Source organism: Setaria viridis, chromosome 4, assembly GCF_005286985.2.
Source record: "Setaria viridis chromosome 4, Setaria_viridis_v4.0, whole genome shotgun sequence".
In the NCBI taxonomy this organism is placed as follows: Eukaryota; Viridiplantae; Streptophyta; class Magnoliopsida; order Poales; family Poaceae; genus Setaria; species Setaria viridis.
In genome coordinates, this window is record NC_048266.2 from 9486099 (window position 1) to 9502294 (window position 16196).

The 16196-nt window shown below is 47.5% G+C and overlaps 4 protein-coding genes across 4 annotated transcripts; 2 read left to right on the forward strand and 2 right to left on the reverse strand.

Moving 5' to 3' along the window:
* The first annotated feature begins 38 nt into the window (after window positions 1-38).
* Window positions 39-7160, forward strand: LOC117852221 (uncharacterized). Its single transcript, XM_034734220.2, has 8 exons — window positions 39-260; window positions 377-572; window positions 678-787; window positions 5728-5806; window positions 5875-5942; window positions 6090-6156; window positions 6530-6616; window positions 6705-7160. The coding sequence occupies exons 1-8, from the start codon at window positions 39-41 to the stop codon at window positions 6728-6730; spliced, it is 855 nt and encodes a 284-aa protein (XP_034590111.1). The 3' UTR covers window positions 6731-7160.
* A 627-nt stretch (window positions 7161-7787) lies between these two features.
* Window positions 7788-10293, reverse strand: LOC140222458 (uncharacterized). Its single transcript, XM_072293110.1, has 3 exons — window positions 10044-10293; window positions 9430-9465; window positions 7788-9339 (listed from the first exon to the last, which is right to left on the reverse strand). The coding sequence occupies exons 1-3, from the start codon at window positions 10208-10210 to the stop codon at window positions 9072-9074; spliced, it is 471 nt and encodes a 156-aa protein (XP_072149211.1). The 5' UTR covers window positions 10211-10293; the 3' UTR covers window positions 7788-9071.
* LOC117851641 (metalloendoproteinase 2-MMP) lies at window positions 8064-9165 on the forward strand. Its single transcript, XM_034733498.2, has one exon. The coding sequence runs from the start codon at window positions 8064-8066 to the stop codon at window positions 9027-9029; it is 966 nt and encodes a 321-aa protein (XP_034589389.1). The 3' UTR covers window positions 9030-9165.
* Window positions 10294-10801: 508 nt separating the features above from the next.
* On the reverse strand, window positions 10802-11701 carry LOC117853407 (zinc finger BED domain-containing protein RICESLEEPER 2-like). Its single transcript, XM_034735778.1, has one exon. It carries the CDS (start codon window positions 11699-11701, stop codon window positions 10802-10804), a length of 900 nt encoding a protein of 299 aa, XP_034591669.1.
* Window positions 11702-16196: the final 4495 nt, after the last annotated feature.

Sequence of the window (16196 nt, forward strand, 5' to 3'; positions counted from 1 at the left end):
CGCAAAGCGCCGCCGCCGCCGCCGCTCGCGAGAGAGAAATGTCGCTCTGCTGCGGCAGCACCGCCGCCGGCCGCGGCTTCCTCCTCCCTAGCATACTCCTCAGCCGACGCCACCTTCCTCGACACCTCCTCCTCAACCTCCGCACCACCGCGACCGTCGCCCCCACCGCCGCCGCCGCCACCCCCCTCATCTCCTCCCTCTCGGCACCGCAGCAGCGCCAGGTCGCCGTCTACGTGGAGGCTCTCCTCGACTGGAACCAGGTCCGTCCCGAGACCCTGAGCTCCGCAGCTACTGGCCAAATCCCTAGGCGCCAAACACTTGCGGCGCCGACGCGCGGCCCCCTATGCGTGCTTCTCACGCTCTCGAATCTGTTCAGAGGATGAACCTCACCGCCGTCACTGACGAGGCCGAGGTCATGACGCGCCACGTGGCGGACTCCCTCGCCGTGCTGCCCCCGCTGGAGCGTGCGTACCGCTCCACCACCGGCGGCAGCGACATCGACGGCGTCAGCTTTATCGACGTCGGCTCTGGGGCAGGGCTGCCGGGCCTGATCCTTGCGATTGCAAGGCCAAGTAACCTCCTCTCTCTAAGCAGATAATTGGTGGTGGCGCTGAGAAAAATCTTGTGCCTTTTGTTTCTCCGGCTGGCTCAATGTGGATTCGTTCTGTTTATTTCAGGCTGGAGATTTACACTGCTGGAGTCGATGAAGAAGCGGTGCACGTTTTTGGAGCATGCCGTTGAGGCCATGGGGTTGTCAAATGTGGATGTGGTGTGTGACCGGGCGGAGGTAATTTGGCTTTGAGCTCCATGGGTTGCTGTGAATTATGAAGCGCTTTGGCCTGAGCTGGCCAGCATGCCTGACATGAGTTGGCCCAGTGTGTATCTCTTGGTAATCTTGAACCCAACTACATCGAAGACTAAGCACTCCTTATACATGTTTATATCTGTAACAATGTCAAAGTTAGACTCGAGGGAGTGGGAAGGGGAAGAAAAGACGCCCCTGCGTCGCTCCCGTCGGGGCGACACGGGCAGAGCCCAGTGCCGCTGCTGCGAGCCCCTCCCACTCCGCGGTTCATCTCCCTCATCACCACCGGAGTGGCCTGTGCGGAAGCTCGTGCGGCCACTAGGATGGCAATGGCGGGGCCTCTCCAGGTTGGGGCTGCCTTCTTCTACGGACGACGGCTTCATGGTTGCCCGGCTTCCGGCGGCTTGGGCTGCCGGCGTGGACGGGGCTGCCTGGATCCGCGGCCAACACGGCTGGATCCGGTGGAGCCGGCCCCGGATCTGCAGCCACTTTGTTAGGGTGCGGCGGTTAGGGGGGGGGGGCGCTTGTAGCTGTCGGCGTTGGGGTGTTGCGGTAGCGGGCCGAGGTGGCAAAGGGCGCATGTTGGTGCTGTGGTGGCTAGTGACGGCCGTGTGGGTGCCCGTGGCCATGGGGAAGGCATCGGCGTGGCGACGGCACAATGGCCGTGCTGCATGCGGCGTCGAAGGGAAAGCACAACAGAGGAGCGGCTCCAGCTTCAGCAGTAGCCGGTTATTGCATTGAGGCCGTCGGATTTGGCTGCACGCTGGCCGTTGTCGAGATTTGCGGCAAGGGAAGGTGTCGGTGGGAGGTGCAAGGACGACCAGAGGAGTTACAACCTCAGCATGCGATGATGCAAGGTGTGGCACGAGGGTGGCGTGTGATGGCCGTGATGTTGGGGGGTGGCCGTGCGAGGCGCAACCGGTGTGTGCAATCTGCATCCGCTGTGGCAGAAACAAAGCAGCTGGCAGCACTATGCATGGTGGTGTTGCAGGAAGGTTGACGACGCCGTGGCGATAGTGGCCCATGGGTACGGTGGTGCCGGGAGAGGACGACGAAGGGCGACTACAGCCAGCAAGTGCGAGATGAGTTTCGTGCGCCCATGGCGAAGGATCTGTGGTGCTTCTAGATCGGTTCACGGTTAGTGTGCCGGTGGCTATGGTGTTGTGAGCATGCCGGCCTTGCTGTTCGCAGCGGATCGTGGCGCTTAGCCCTGCTTGGCAACGACTATTGTGGTACGGGATAATGTCGGAAGACGGCGCTTACGGCAATGACGACGTGTTGCCAACACAGCTTGCAGCGGCCTGTGGCGGATAGCTCGGCATGGCTGGGGCTAGTTCGGTGCAGGACATTGTCGAAAGATGGCGCAAGTGACAACAATGGTGTGCTGGCATGATGATTGTGCTCGTATATGTGAGGTGGGAAACGGTGATGTCGACTTGATAGTGGCGGAGCTCAGAGATGGGATGAACCTGTGTCATCAGAGGCCTCTAGGTGACATTGTTCGTGGTGTAGCCGAGACTTTGGTGATGGCTTGACAGAAGGAGATCTCGGGGTGGTGGGGTGGTGCTGCACACTTCGTCAACGGCAGTACCAAAAACGGGTTTGGGCCGTGGAGTCTTGCGGCAGGTGTGGTGAGGCCCCTGCGTGCTGTGTTTCTCGAGGCGACGAGTATGGAGTCCAGCGGCGGATGTGGCGAGGCCCCCGCGCGTTGTGTTTCCGTGGCGGTGGTGCAAAGCAGCCTTGGAGGGCCTAGACCCGGTGGATTGCTTCGGTTGATTTGGGGAGTGGTGGTGCTGCAGCAACACTATGCGCGAGGGGTCTTGCTTGGCGATGGCCCTTTTGGTGCAGTGTTGGTCTGCTTCTCTTTTGGTTTCTGACGATGTGGGAGCCACATTAGAGTTTTCGACAACTACATGTGACCTGTGGACGAGGATGCATGACGTGGTGCCGTGGCGGCTATTGGCCCTACATGGTAGCGACCATTTCGGCAACCGGCCAGCAGTGGTGTGGTGCTTTGCGGCTTGGTCTTGGTGGTGCAGTTGTCATGTTGTTTTGCTCGAGTGACGTTGTGGTGGTTGAGCAGTGTACTGTTGGTGCCGTGCGAGCACACCACTTGTTGTTTTTCTGCTGTATCACCCAGTCTGGATTTTAATCTTCTTTTTACTATAATCGGCAGCTCTCCTGCCTGGTTTGTTTCAAAATACATGCTTATATCTATAATAAAATCAAACTGTTGTGGACCTGAAATAAATAGTTGTAAATAAAACCCATAGCTAAATCCACAAGTTAAGATATGTTTACATTGTTACTAAATTATTTTTTTGAGGGAAACAGGAGGGGTTGCCCCGAGGGGTTGTTACTAAATTATGCACATTCCTACCGAAAATGGTATGTGAAAATTGAAAAAAGTATATGGTAGTCATAGTTCTTAACACTGCAGATGACCGTTGCATCTCCTCTAATATACTTTTTGTAACCACGGTTGGTTAAAGACATATAGTCTTCTAACAAAAGCAAATTCCATATTTCTCAGTGTTGAGGAAGAAATAGCGCATGCTTAATTGAACAGAACCAAATCGACAGTATTAATCTTGAATGACACAGCAACCACAATGCAATCCCCACTTGGACATTTAGTCGAGCATCTGGTGAACGACAGCTATTTGAGCACAGCAGAGGAAGCAGGAGGATCCACAGTCGTGGCTTTGCCACGCACTGGTTGGAGTGGACCAGTTCTTATGCATCTAGTTTTCTCGTCCTATAGGATTTTTTGAATTTGAGCCCCATGTCAATCTCTCAGTATGGGGAAAAGAATCTGGACACCATCAATGTTAGAAGCACTTAATCATCTCAATTATTCAAAAATATTGATTAAACATTCACAAGTTCGATGAAGATATTATATGCAGAAAGCTCTTGAAATGCCTTGACAATAATGTGAGATACATAGTGTAGATAATATATTACATTTTTATTGATAAGGTAAGTCCGTGAAAAATTTATAAACATAGGTTCTGAACATGAACAAGTTCTGAGCATAAGCACTGCAAGAAGTTGTATAAGTATGTAGATGGCACCAGAGATGGTAGCATTACACAAAGAGGATTAGAATCCCAACTTGGACCTATATCAGCTTGAAGCCACTAACGAAATTAATTATGGAGTTTTTATTTTTAAACCATTGGATCATCCTAGTCTATCCTATGGAGACATTTAATGTCTGTTTTAATTGAAATTGTACACTGAAACTTAAATACAAACTTAGAACTAAAGTGAAGATTCGATCTGTTGTAAAATACTGTTAGAGGTGAAAAAGAACTTGTTAAGCGCCGGTTCTGCCTTTACCTTGTTACTCGGAGTGGTAAAATGTCATAGTTGTAAATATCTGCAGATAATGGATGGGGAAAAAATCTGCAGATAAGCAGCTATGAAAAAAAAAAAATCCTAGATTAGACTTAATACTTAAATTGTAATACCTATTTCCATTATTTCATACATTTCAGGCCAGACACTCAAAATAATAGACAAAAATTAATGCAATAATAGATAAGCCTATTTGTAAATCATTAAACTGTAAATAGCTAGCCTGATCTCCCGAGACAGTGATTAAACTGTTTGAACAGCATCTGAGTCAAGCAGCATAGAGGATAGACATGTCCCATGGACAAGCAGAAGAGGAGGAGAAGATGTTGGATTGAACATCTGAGTCAAACCGCATAGAAGATGCCTGCTCATTTCCTTCCCCAGATTTGGGTTCAATGTGTCCTTATTTCTGGTTGTGGTTGGTAATTCAAATAGTTATTCAATCACCACAGTAGCTCACGTAGGCAAATGATCGAGCATATCGTGTGCATAACAGAATTCAACTGAGAGCAACCAACATCATCTCCACTGGTATGAGTACTTGGGCTCGGCTGCAGCATGATACGACGCCAATCAACGACAGCAGGCAGTTTCGACATCTCAAGCTCACGGAAGAAGGATGGCCTTTCCTGAGCTACAACCACTCCGATTCGCCGCGTCCTTACCATGCTACTGCATGCAGCCAGCGTACATCGCAGTCGCCAAGGATGTCTCACCTTGGAGCCGCGGTGCCGCGTGGCTGGGGGTGCAACGACCATGTATTGTGACCAAGGTCCGGCGGACGGCACTGTGGATGGAGCGCAGCAGGTCGGCCAACGGCAGCGGTGCGACGGAGATCAACTCCAGGTCTCCAGCTACCATTCCTTTGTCCACCCTCTCCTCCACCTTGAGAACACATGGGGAGGATAAAGGTTGCGCTGCCGCTTCTCATCTGAGTTGTGCCGCGCCGCGCTGCCACCACATCTCCTCCTGATGATCGCCATGGTGTCGGTGCGCTTCCATTGGCCTCCACAAGGCAGAGAGAGTAAGACGCGGCAGGTGGAGCGAATGCTCTTCAGGCGGACAGCGCAGCGATAGGGTATGCGATCGGGACGAGATGCTGGAAAGTTCGACACAAAAGGAGAAAGGTCTGGTGAAACGCGAGGTGCTGTGCCCGTGGTCCAACGGCTGACTTAACTGCAACAGGAAGATCGAACGGATGAGCTTCGCTGGTGACGTGGCCTAATAAAATGATCGTGCTTGGCGCAGGATTCATACTATAGAAATTACTAATTGTATAGCAGAATTGCAAATTAGATTGCTTGAAGTTTTGTTTTCAACTCTAGTTAGTTTTCAAACTCTATTATGATGATTTTACCGAATTGATGACAACACCTTGAGGAGACGCGTTTCTGCGTGTTTCTGGGTGAATAGAGAGAATCTTTTAACACATTTGATTTCTGACATTTACCATGAAACTAGCCATTGTAAGCTGCTGTCTATTGTCTACATCACCAAGTGTATAGAATTTCTGTCCATGTTATTTATGACCATTTTACTTGCATGGCTTTATAGGACAGAATGTTGGCCAAAGTCTTGATTACAGAGAAGCGTATGATATAGCGGCTGCAAGAGCCGTTGCAGAACTGAAAGTTCTAGGTATGTGATATTTGAATTCCTGTTACGAGACCTGTTATGGAAAATTTATCTGGATTTCTCTTTTGCAGCGGAATACTGCCTTCCATTGGTTCGTGTTGGTGGTTTGTTCATAGCTGCAAAAGGTCATGATCCCCACGTAAGTCTTGGATTTCTTATTTAACTAGCCTTCTGATACCATTGTATTTTCCATCAAACCTAAGAACATAGTTTCTATGAATATGTATTGCTGACTTGCTCTAGTTGCATGCTTTTCTTATAATCTAATTTCACATTTCCTTGACAGGAAGAAATAAAAGATGCTAAAAGTGCTGTACAGAAATTGGGTGCTTCCATGCTCGAATTGTGTAATGGTAAAATATTCCTATCCTTCCTTAATGCTTAATTGCTTATAGAAGGCATTGCACTAAATATGTTGTAATCTGCATATAAGCAATTTTACCCTCTCTTAACCTAAATGTAGAAGTGCGAGTTTGTTCCCTTTCTGACTAAATGGCATCTTTCCCTTGTAAAGTTTCTCTGGATTAGATAATACTGATGAGTAGTCATATTTCTATTTTGCATATTTTAATGCCTGTTGCCATTTCAGCAAACAATTGCTAACCTGATTCCTTTCTAATTCTCATGAATATAGTTATGTTGCTTCTATGTCTTGTGCATCCAGCCTTTCAGGTTATGATAAGCATAGAATTCTTGGTAACATGCTAAGCCATAGTTTCTTTTCAGTTGAATCAATGGGACCTCATGGTCATCGGACGGCTGTTATATACTTTAAAGAACGAGCTACTCCAAAAAAATACCCGCGCCTTCCAGGTATTTCCCATGTGCCATCATGAAAAAGCATCTGGTGTTGGAAATTTTATAATAACTGAAGCTGAAATGTTCCATTGGCTACACCCAGGTACTCCTTCCAAGATGCCCTTGTGAGAAGCGTGTTATTGTTGGTGTAGACCTTTTGCAACTGCTAAAATCTGAAAATCACAACTGATCTATATCAGAGGTCATCAACTGGAAGATGTCTTTGTTAGAAGCACAGAGTAATCGTGCTACCTTACAATCATATCCTCACTCTGCTGTTTTGGGCAACTAATTAGCTTGTCCTACACTCCTACTCGTCATATATTTAAAACGGATGGGAGTAGTTTCTAACAGGATTCAGTAACTCTGCTCAATCGAATGAGACTGAAAAGTTTATTGGTGTTCATGCAACTGTCAGAACTGGACATTTTCACGAAGTGCAATAGGTTGATGTACCAATTGTATGAATCCTCAGTTCCTTTCATGACTTGTATCTTGTGGACGGTTTGGAATTGGATAGTTCTTGAATAAGAAACTAGCAAATGAGACCTTTAGGATACGTGCTGTCGTATACTAATGTTAGTTCTTGGACCTAGACAATGGCGCCGTAGTCATCAACTGCTACGGCCCCAAGCTGTTCTATTCCATGCCATCATGGATTCATGGATGTGTTTCCCTTTAACATATTTCAATGACTAGGGCCAACTTGAAAGAATTTATCTTAATTTGTCACCTACAAATAACATTATCAAACGCTAATTGCGGCAACGCATGCGCGTCAGCACATGGGTACCATCATTGCTCTCTCTTAAACATCCTTCTCTGCCTGCCTGTAGCCCTGTGCCAAGTAGCAACCTGCCAAAGCCGGCTGCTATACTATTCTAACCAAAGAGGAGCAAGGAGCAAGAACTAAGAAGCTTCACATCTACTCCTACCTTCTCAGGAACAAGACACCACACCGGCCCTGTCACCAACACAACACACAACAAACACGAGACTTATTCCCCAGCTTGACCAAATCAAACTCGCAAACAAGCAAGGACGGGTTGTGTCGTCCAAGCCGTCCCTTGCTGGCTGACCAAGCCCTTGTTTACTTCCCTCCAAAATCCCAACTTTGACACTATGCAAAAAGAAGATTCCCCATCACATCAAACTTGCGGTACATGCATGGAGTACTAAATGTAGATGAAATCAAAAACTAATTGCACAGTTTTGTTGTACTTTGCGAGACGAATCTTTTGAGCCTAATTACTCAATGTTTGAACAATAATTCACAAATACAAACGAAATGCTATAGTTGCGCATTTATAGCAAAATGCTAATTTTGCCACTCCCAAATTGGGAACTAAACAAGGCCCAAGTAGTCGTCGTTGGACCTGTCAGCCCTTCAAATTAAAACGCCTACGAGTTGTGCCGCCTCATCCATTCTCACCTGTACCTTCAATCCCTTTCTCCCCGGACGATGACCATGGCCAGCACCACCTCTCCTCTCCTCGTCCTGCTCTCTGCCATGGCGGTGGTGGCGCTCGTCGCAGCACCAGTCTCGTCGGCGGACCTGCCATCCACCTTCGCGGACATCGCGTCCAAGATCCCCAACCCGTGGTCGGCCTTCAGGAACCTCACCGGCTGCCACTTCGGCGAGGAGCAGCAGGGCGTCGCCAAGCTCAAGGACTACCTCGCCCACTTCGGCTACCTCCCGGAGTCTTCCGGGTTCACCGACATCTTCGACGCCGACCTGGAGGAGGCCATCAAGGTGTACCAGCGCAACTTCGGCCTCAACATCACCGGCGTGATGGACGCGACCACGGTGGCCCAGATGATGGCGCCGCGGTGCGGCGTCGCCGACGTCATCAACGGCACCTCCACCATGGGCGCCTCGTCCCACGCCCACGGCCGGAACCTCTACTCCTACTTCCCGGGTTCCCCGTCGTGGCCGCGCTCCAAGAAGAGACTCACGTACGCCATTACCGACACCGCCGCGACGACCATCGACCGGGCGACGCTGAGCCGGGTGTTCGCGCGGGCCTTCGCGCGGTGGTCGGCGGCGACGACGCTCAACTTCACGGAGACCGCGTCGGCGCGGGACGCCGACATCACCATCGGGTTCCACGCGGGGGACCACGGCGACGGCGAGGCGTTCGACGGGCCGCTCGGCACGCTGGCGCACGCCTTCGCGCCGACGGACGGGCGGTTCCACCTGGACGCCGCCGAGGCGTGGGTGGCCGCCGGCGACGTGTCGCGGGCGTCCTCGGACGTGGCCTATGACCTCGAGTCCGTGGCCGTGCACGAGATCGGGCACCTCCTCGGGCTCGGCCACTCGTCGGAGCCCGGCGCCATCATGTACCCGAGCATCACCCCGCGCACCAGGAAGGTGGACCTGGCATCGGACGACGTCGTGGGAATCCAGAGCCTGTACGGGAATAAATAGAGCATTCTAAGTTCTCTTGCCACCAACACCAAGCAATATATTTTACAGGAAATTAAGCTGCAACTGCAAGCGAACAATCATCTTATCATGGCTGTAATTTGTTAGTACCTTTCCATTAAGAGTAAGTTTTGCACAAGTAGGGTTTTCAGGATCAATCTTCCCACATGTCCCGAGAGGGAATTCGCTCAGGGTGAAGGAGGTCCTTTCGTCCGCCAGTGCATCTCGTGCAGTAGGATCCAAAGTTGTCAGGTAGAAGTATGGGATTCCATGGCCCTCACCAGGTAACCCATCACTATACGAAACTACATTGGTGTACATTCAAGAAGGCAAGAATAAAGTTAACCAACCAGAAGAGAGTATATATGTTGCCAGTTTGCAGTACTGAGACAAGAAGGAATACCCAAATGGAGCCCCGTTCAAATCACTTGATATTGTGCTGCAAGATGTGATCAGGTATTAGTGAATAACCAACCAAATAGATTATTGATCTACAATTATCTCTGAGCAACAAACAGAATAGAGCAAATCTATTAAATTACAGTTCTACCACGCAAGGTAAAGATTTGACCAATACTATGATGCAGTGATGCTAGTTATGTGATGTTCTACAAATAAATCAACTGTGGGTTCTCTTCAGTCAATTTGCATATTGGGGTAGTGATTTACTCAAAATCTTCATCTTTTAGGGAAAATCGGGTCACTTGACGGTCAAATCAGTCTTTAAACTTTCGAAATCTGAAGTTCTGAACAGGACTGCGAACTCCAAAGCAAGCAATAACATGGTTCCGTGCAATTCGTACACATTCTCAGCACTTGCCGGCACTAGCTAGGAATTCCGAATTCGCATCAACAAATTTCCCAGCTACGCAGCGGTAGTTCCCAGCTTCCCATTCGATCAAACGAACACATGCTGCTACCTCTAAGAAGAACACCTGTTGCTAAAGGAACTAGCTGCGGCACCAAATCGCAGCGGTAAAATAAGAGAAGACGGGTTTGGGCGGAACTGGATGGGACCTGAGGACACCCCACGTGTTCTGTGCGGCGAGCCACCTCGCGGTGGCGGTAGCCTCGGAGGGGGCAGGCTTGTCGTCGACGATCGGGCGGGCGGCTGAGGCCGGCGCCGGCGGCCGGAGGACGAGGAGGAAGGCGGCGGCGAGGGCGAGGCGGGCAGGGGAGAGCATCGCGATTTCTTGCTTTGGCTGTCAGCTATAGTTGGCCATCCGGGCCACCCGGCAGCACGGACACTATCTGGCACGGCACTATATGGCACGGCACTATCTGGCACGAGTACTTAACCGTGCCGTGCCGTGTAGTGCCGCCGTGCCTAACTGTCGGCACAGGCACGGCACTAACAGGCAGTTAGCGTGCCGTGCCAGGCCACAGGGCACGGCGGCACTGCAGTGCCCGTGCCGGCCCTGGCACTAAGTGTGCCTACCACAAGTCCACAATACCACTCTTTTTACACAGAATTACAAGCACAATACAAAACTATTAAGATTCACAAGTAGTGGAGAACTTATCTTGTTGTATTCACAAATTTGTAACAAAGTCACAAGTCACAACCCAGTCACACAGTCATAGAGATAACAAAATAACATTTTATTGGGAGCTTTAGTGCAATGGCTGCCTCATTAAAAACCTATCTAGGTAAAACTCACCCTTGTGAGAAACCCTAGACAGGAAAAAAGAGTACAGCCCAGCTCCAATTATAAAGTTCATCACAGTCCATGAGTCCAGTACTTAATATTACAGTCGCATTACATAAATGATAACTAATCAAGATAAAGTTCTTCAAAAGCTTCTTCAAGTTCCTTGTCCTCCACCATGTGTTGCAGTCTTGCTTCTGCAGCCTCCCAGTCTTTGATGCAGGTGAGCATCTCCACCATGTCAGGCTTTAGCTTCCTCCGCCGCTCCTCGATGATCCTGCCAGTCATATTAAAAGTGGATTCTAAAGATATGGTTGAAACAGGAACTGTTAATATATCCTTAGCCATGGTTGACAACACTGGATATGTGAGTTTGTGTTGATGCCACCAGTTCAAGATGTTAAAATCATCATCTAAATGATTCACTGTGTCACAGTCCAAGTAAGAAACAAGTTCAGAAACATTACCACCTGAAGAACTGGCAGCATGCAAAAAGGCAGTTGCAGATGTATCTCTAGCCATGCTTAGAGTAGCAACTAGAGAATGCATGCCACCAGCAGAACCAACATCATCATCATCATAAATTTCATCCCAAGCAGACCTTTTCTTACCAGATAGGTTAGGAGGTACAGTCCTCCTCAACCTAACACCTCCATATTTCTCCTCATACTTGTTGTAGACATCAGTAAGTCGAGCTCTAGTGCTAACTTGGTAAGCACTGTAATCTGTACTGGTAAGGGTACCCAACCTCCTGAGCACTCTATTGAAACCTTTCATTTTAGCTCTAGGGTCCAGGATGAATGCAAAAGAATAAAGCAAAGGTATGTCCCTCCAGTATTTGTTATACTTGTCTATCATAGGTTGAACCACATGTCTGATGTGAGTATCATTAGCATAATTCTTTAAGTGCATAGCAATCTTAACAAGATAATGAATCATAAGTGGAGATGTAGGATAGTACACACCAGACAATGTAACTGTAGCATCATAAAAAAGTTCAAGAAATCTTAGCACTTTTTCTGCCATAGCCCAATTATCATCAGATAAAAGCAACTGCTCACCTTCAACCCTAGGATATTGAGCAACTATGAAAGTTGTGAATGGGACCTTATGAGGAAACAAATGCTTAAGCATTAGATATGTAGAATTCCACCTAACTTCCATGTCTAGCTGAAACTTTCTAGACCTAACACCAGTGGCAATGCAATAACTTTTATATGCAGCAATTCTCTGATTAGATGAGTTTAAGAAAGATATTGCAATTCTAAACTTCTCAATCAATAGCTTAAGAGCAGTTAGAGCCTCCTTAACAATCAGATTGATCAACGGCGAGGGCGAGGCGGGCAGGGGAGAGCATCGCGATTTCTTGCTTTGGCTGTCAGCTAATCGGGCTGGGGTGGGAGTCGTCGAGTTCGATGTCTGATGTCTCGGCTTCTTCAGCTTGTAGCGAATCTCTTTCCCCCGTGGTGGATGCGACGAGACTCGCCTGCAGTTGGTGCCCTGTGTTGAATCACTGCCGTGTGGGTCTGGGTCCACATGACAGTGAACCAACTGCAGAGGATCCCTGCCCGGTGGATGTGGATCGGATCGGACAAGCCGAACACAGCTGATGAGCTGAAGCTGAGTGATGGACTGGACGTCACGAGATGCATTTTTATTTATTATAGGGGAAAATCGTAAAATTAATTAACATTACTTTGAAATTCTCCCTCCAAAGTTGTTTTGTTGCAAATGCACACCTCTTACTTCACTCTGAGGCAAAAACTGCGCACTGCGTACTTGTCAATTTCACTTTTTTCCCCTGATGTCGCAAATGATTCGCGGAGGCAACTCAAAATCAAAATAATATAATTGGCTCTTTTTTTGCAGTATTTTCTTAACACATATTTGCATAATCCCATTTAATCCAGGGTAAAAGCTTTGGGGTATGTTTTGGCTTGCAACTTTGCTACACTTGTTTAACTTGTGCCCAAGATAAATGACGCAAAGGTAGCCAAAGAAAATCATGCCATAATTTCATGCCTAAGGATCTATTTGGGGGGGAAGTTACTAGTTGTTTAACATTGTGGCAAAGTGAAATGACGCACAACTTAGAGCTTTTGAACTTTTTTGAAAAGCTGTTGTTGGTTTTTTTTCTAAAAATCCAATACAACTTTTAAAAAATGTGTTTAGCTTTTTGGGGTCAAAAAGCTAAAAAAAAAACTAAAAAACTGAGCTTTTCAACTTCCCATATAAACTTAGCTTTTCCGAACTTCTGGTTTTTCAAAAACTGCACGAGAAGTTTGCTATTTGTTTGAGCTTCTGGCAGAGAGTCTCAGTCATATCTAAGAGAATCGTGCCATAGCATCATTACCAAGGGTTTATTTGGCAAAAAGGATTAGAGCCTCTTTCAAACTAAAGGATTCTCAAACGTAGAGATAGAAAAAAGAATAGGATTTTGAGTTAGTTGGTAGTTGCAATTCTACGGGCCAATAGAATACAAGCACTTTCCAATCGAGGGTCCGGAGATATCACATAAAAAATAGGAATGTAAGAAAAGATATAAACTCAAAGAGGTTGGACCCCACATTAGAACTGTGGCGGAACCGTCCAATTTAAACTGGTTTAAATGCGTCTAATTGCTGCCGACGCAACAATTATTCGAAACGTATTTAAAACAGTGTAAATCCGGTCGTCCGTCGAGTGTCCCTAGGACTCCTCGAAAGATCCACGTTGTATTTCATAGCCATACATCAGGATAGTATCCGCGATGGGATAACATCAACAAATATTACATTTTACATACATATAAAAGGTACGAGTTATTACAGAGCATAGATTGAAGCAAACTTAACAGTGCAGTGTTAGACAGAGTTCTAAGATTTAAAACATAAACAGTTCAGGAGGAGATGAGCATTTAAAAACTTCTTCTTAAAGGTATTGTGAGACTCATAACAATACCCTAGGGCTTCGGGGCTTCCTCTTCTGTAGACTCCTGCGGAGCTTCTGAAAGATAGCCACAAGGGATAACCCTGAGTACGGGGTACTCAGCAAGTCTTACCCGACTAACCAATATAATAACTTTCTTTGGATGTATATGATAGCTTTTGGTGTACTTGGCTGATACAACTTTTGCCGAAAAGCTTACTACAAGTGATGCCTTAGTTTTATCTTTTATTTGGGTTAAGTTATTACCTAACCATTCTAGATGATGAGAAAAGAGTAAATACAACAATAAGGTATTTAAGCCATACATCACTCATTTATCAGAAAGGTATATCATTCATGAATTTACACTACGATGCTCAACAGTGATCAAGTGCATTCATAACCGAGAATTGCGGCGATCCGGATCAATTTACATCCTGCAGGAGAGTACTCTGATCACCAGTTTTATACGACTGTCCAGGTCGTACATAATGACCTTTTGATTAGCAAAATCTATGATTGGGAATAAGACTACCCGGACCCAGGGACGCACCCCCACATGGGACCCCACGTCTGGCCCGATCACCATGTGAGTTTCAGGCTATGCCCCTGCCAATCTCCAGCACGTCAAGCGCGGGTACGAAGTATTCCCGATCAGAGAGTTTACTAACCTACTGGGCTTTACTGGTCCCATACCCAGTAAGTGATCAGATGCTTATCACTTGATCAAAGGTTAAGACAACGAATCGGGCCTTAACCAAATTAATCTAGCAGACAGAACTACATCTCTAGCTTCTGTCTGCTTCTCAATTTCAAGTCATCTTCCCATAAATAACATGTATGACTCAAAAGTTTCTCCTTAAGGTTGGTAAACCAAGTATTTAAGCAACTTAAGCAATTCTAGACTTGGGTATCTTCTAAGGTTTGAACAAGTGGCAAAGATGTCCTTAAAACAAGGCATGATCATACACAAGAATAGGTTTCAAGCAACTCCTAGACTTAGTGCATACATATAGCAAATAACCGATAATTGGACACATGAAATAATAACTCTAAAATAGATAGGTATAAATGCACCGGGGCTTGCCTTGTTCGCTTAAAAAGTTAGTGTTGTATGACGGGTTGACTTCGCAGGGGACTAATTCAAAGACTTCTTCGAACTCCGAAGATCCTTCTGAAAATTCCAAATAATCTCCTTCTGGTACTTCAGGATCTATAGCACAATACATGCAGGGGTTAGGAATGCAAAATTTTGAATAAAAGACTATACAACTTTCCTTCATGATAAAGTTGCAAGCCAGCAAGGACTATACAATCTATCATGATAAAGTTGCAAGTCAACACACAAAAACCCCAAAAGATTAACCCACAATTTTTATTTTCTTACCTAATCCTTACTGAAGGCCTTTCTTTTATTTTTAGCAAAGGTTATAATTATTTTCTAACTTGAAAACCTAATTTCCTATGGGTTAAGAATAATTTGTGATTAAGAAAATGTTATTCCATATTTTATACATTTTATAAATATTAAGTATTTATTTAATTACCTTAAAAGAAAGGCATTAAATAAATACCCAAATTTTTATTATTTTTCTAGGGTGTAAAAATTTTAATGCATAAAGGAAAATAAAACAAGCCTAACAAAATTGGTTTCACTAATTTTGGACACTCCTAGAAATTTCTGTGATTTAAATGGGGGAATTCGGATTTAAACTAATTATTCTATAAAGGAAATCTAATTTTCCCGAAAAAACACCCCCGGAAAACTTTTCTCACGCAGCTCGACTCTACCCTCTCTCACGCGTGCTGGGCCCGTGGCGCGGACCCCCCTTTTCTCCTGTTCCACTTACCCGCCGGCCTTTTTCTCCTCCTGACGGCCCCTTGGGCCGTTTTCTTTTTCTTTTTCCTTTCACCGGTCCGTTACTGGCCCAACGGCCCACTTCTTCTTTTCCTTTCCTCCCGTGAAAACTGGCCTACGAAAACCTTGGGCCTCCGGCCTCTTTCTTCAGCGGTCCACCGCACCAACACCTGGGCCGTCGACATTGCGGCCCAGCTGACGCCGTGCTCGACCGGCCCCTCTCTTCTCCTTCTCCCCTCTGACTCGCGGGCCCGACGCTCCAGCGTCTTCTTCTTCCTCCCGCCAAAACGCGCGCGCGACAGGGGGCGGCGCGACTCGCCGGCCGGCGCCCTACCGGCGGCGGAGCTAGGTCAGGACAGCACTTCTGTGCCTTCACGCACCCGCGCGCGGCAACAGCTCCTCGGGAGATGGCCGGAGCCACTCCCTCCACGGCGGCGGGCGGCGGCACCTTCGGCCGGTCACGGCTACGCACGACGTCGGCACAAACTACTCGAACAACTGCTACTACACCATCCTAGTATCCTAAGGACCTGCCTAAGACTACCCAAGAAGGAAGGGAACCAGCGCAAGGGGTGCTCACCGTGAGCGGAAGGCGCGGCGATGGCGGACAGAAACGGCGGCGGTTTAAGGTGTGCCGGCGAAGAAGCTGGGCAACAAGCTGCTGGGGTTGCTGGTGGGATGTGGGCGGAGGTGTGGACGGAGGGAATCGACGGGAGCTGTGGTGTGGCGGTGGAATTTTACCCGGCGGCGGTGTTT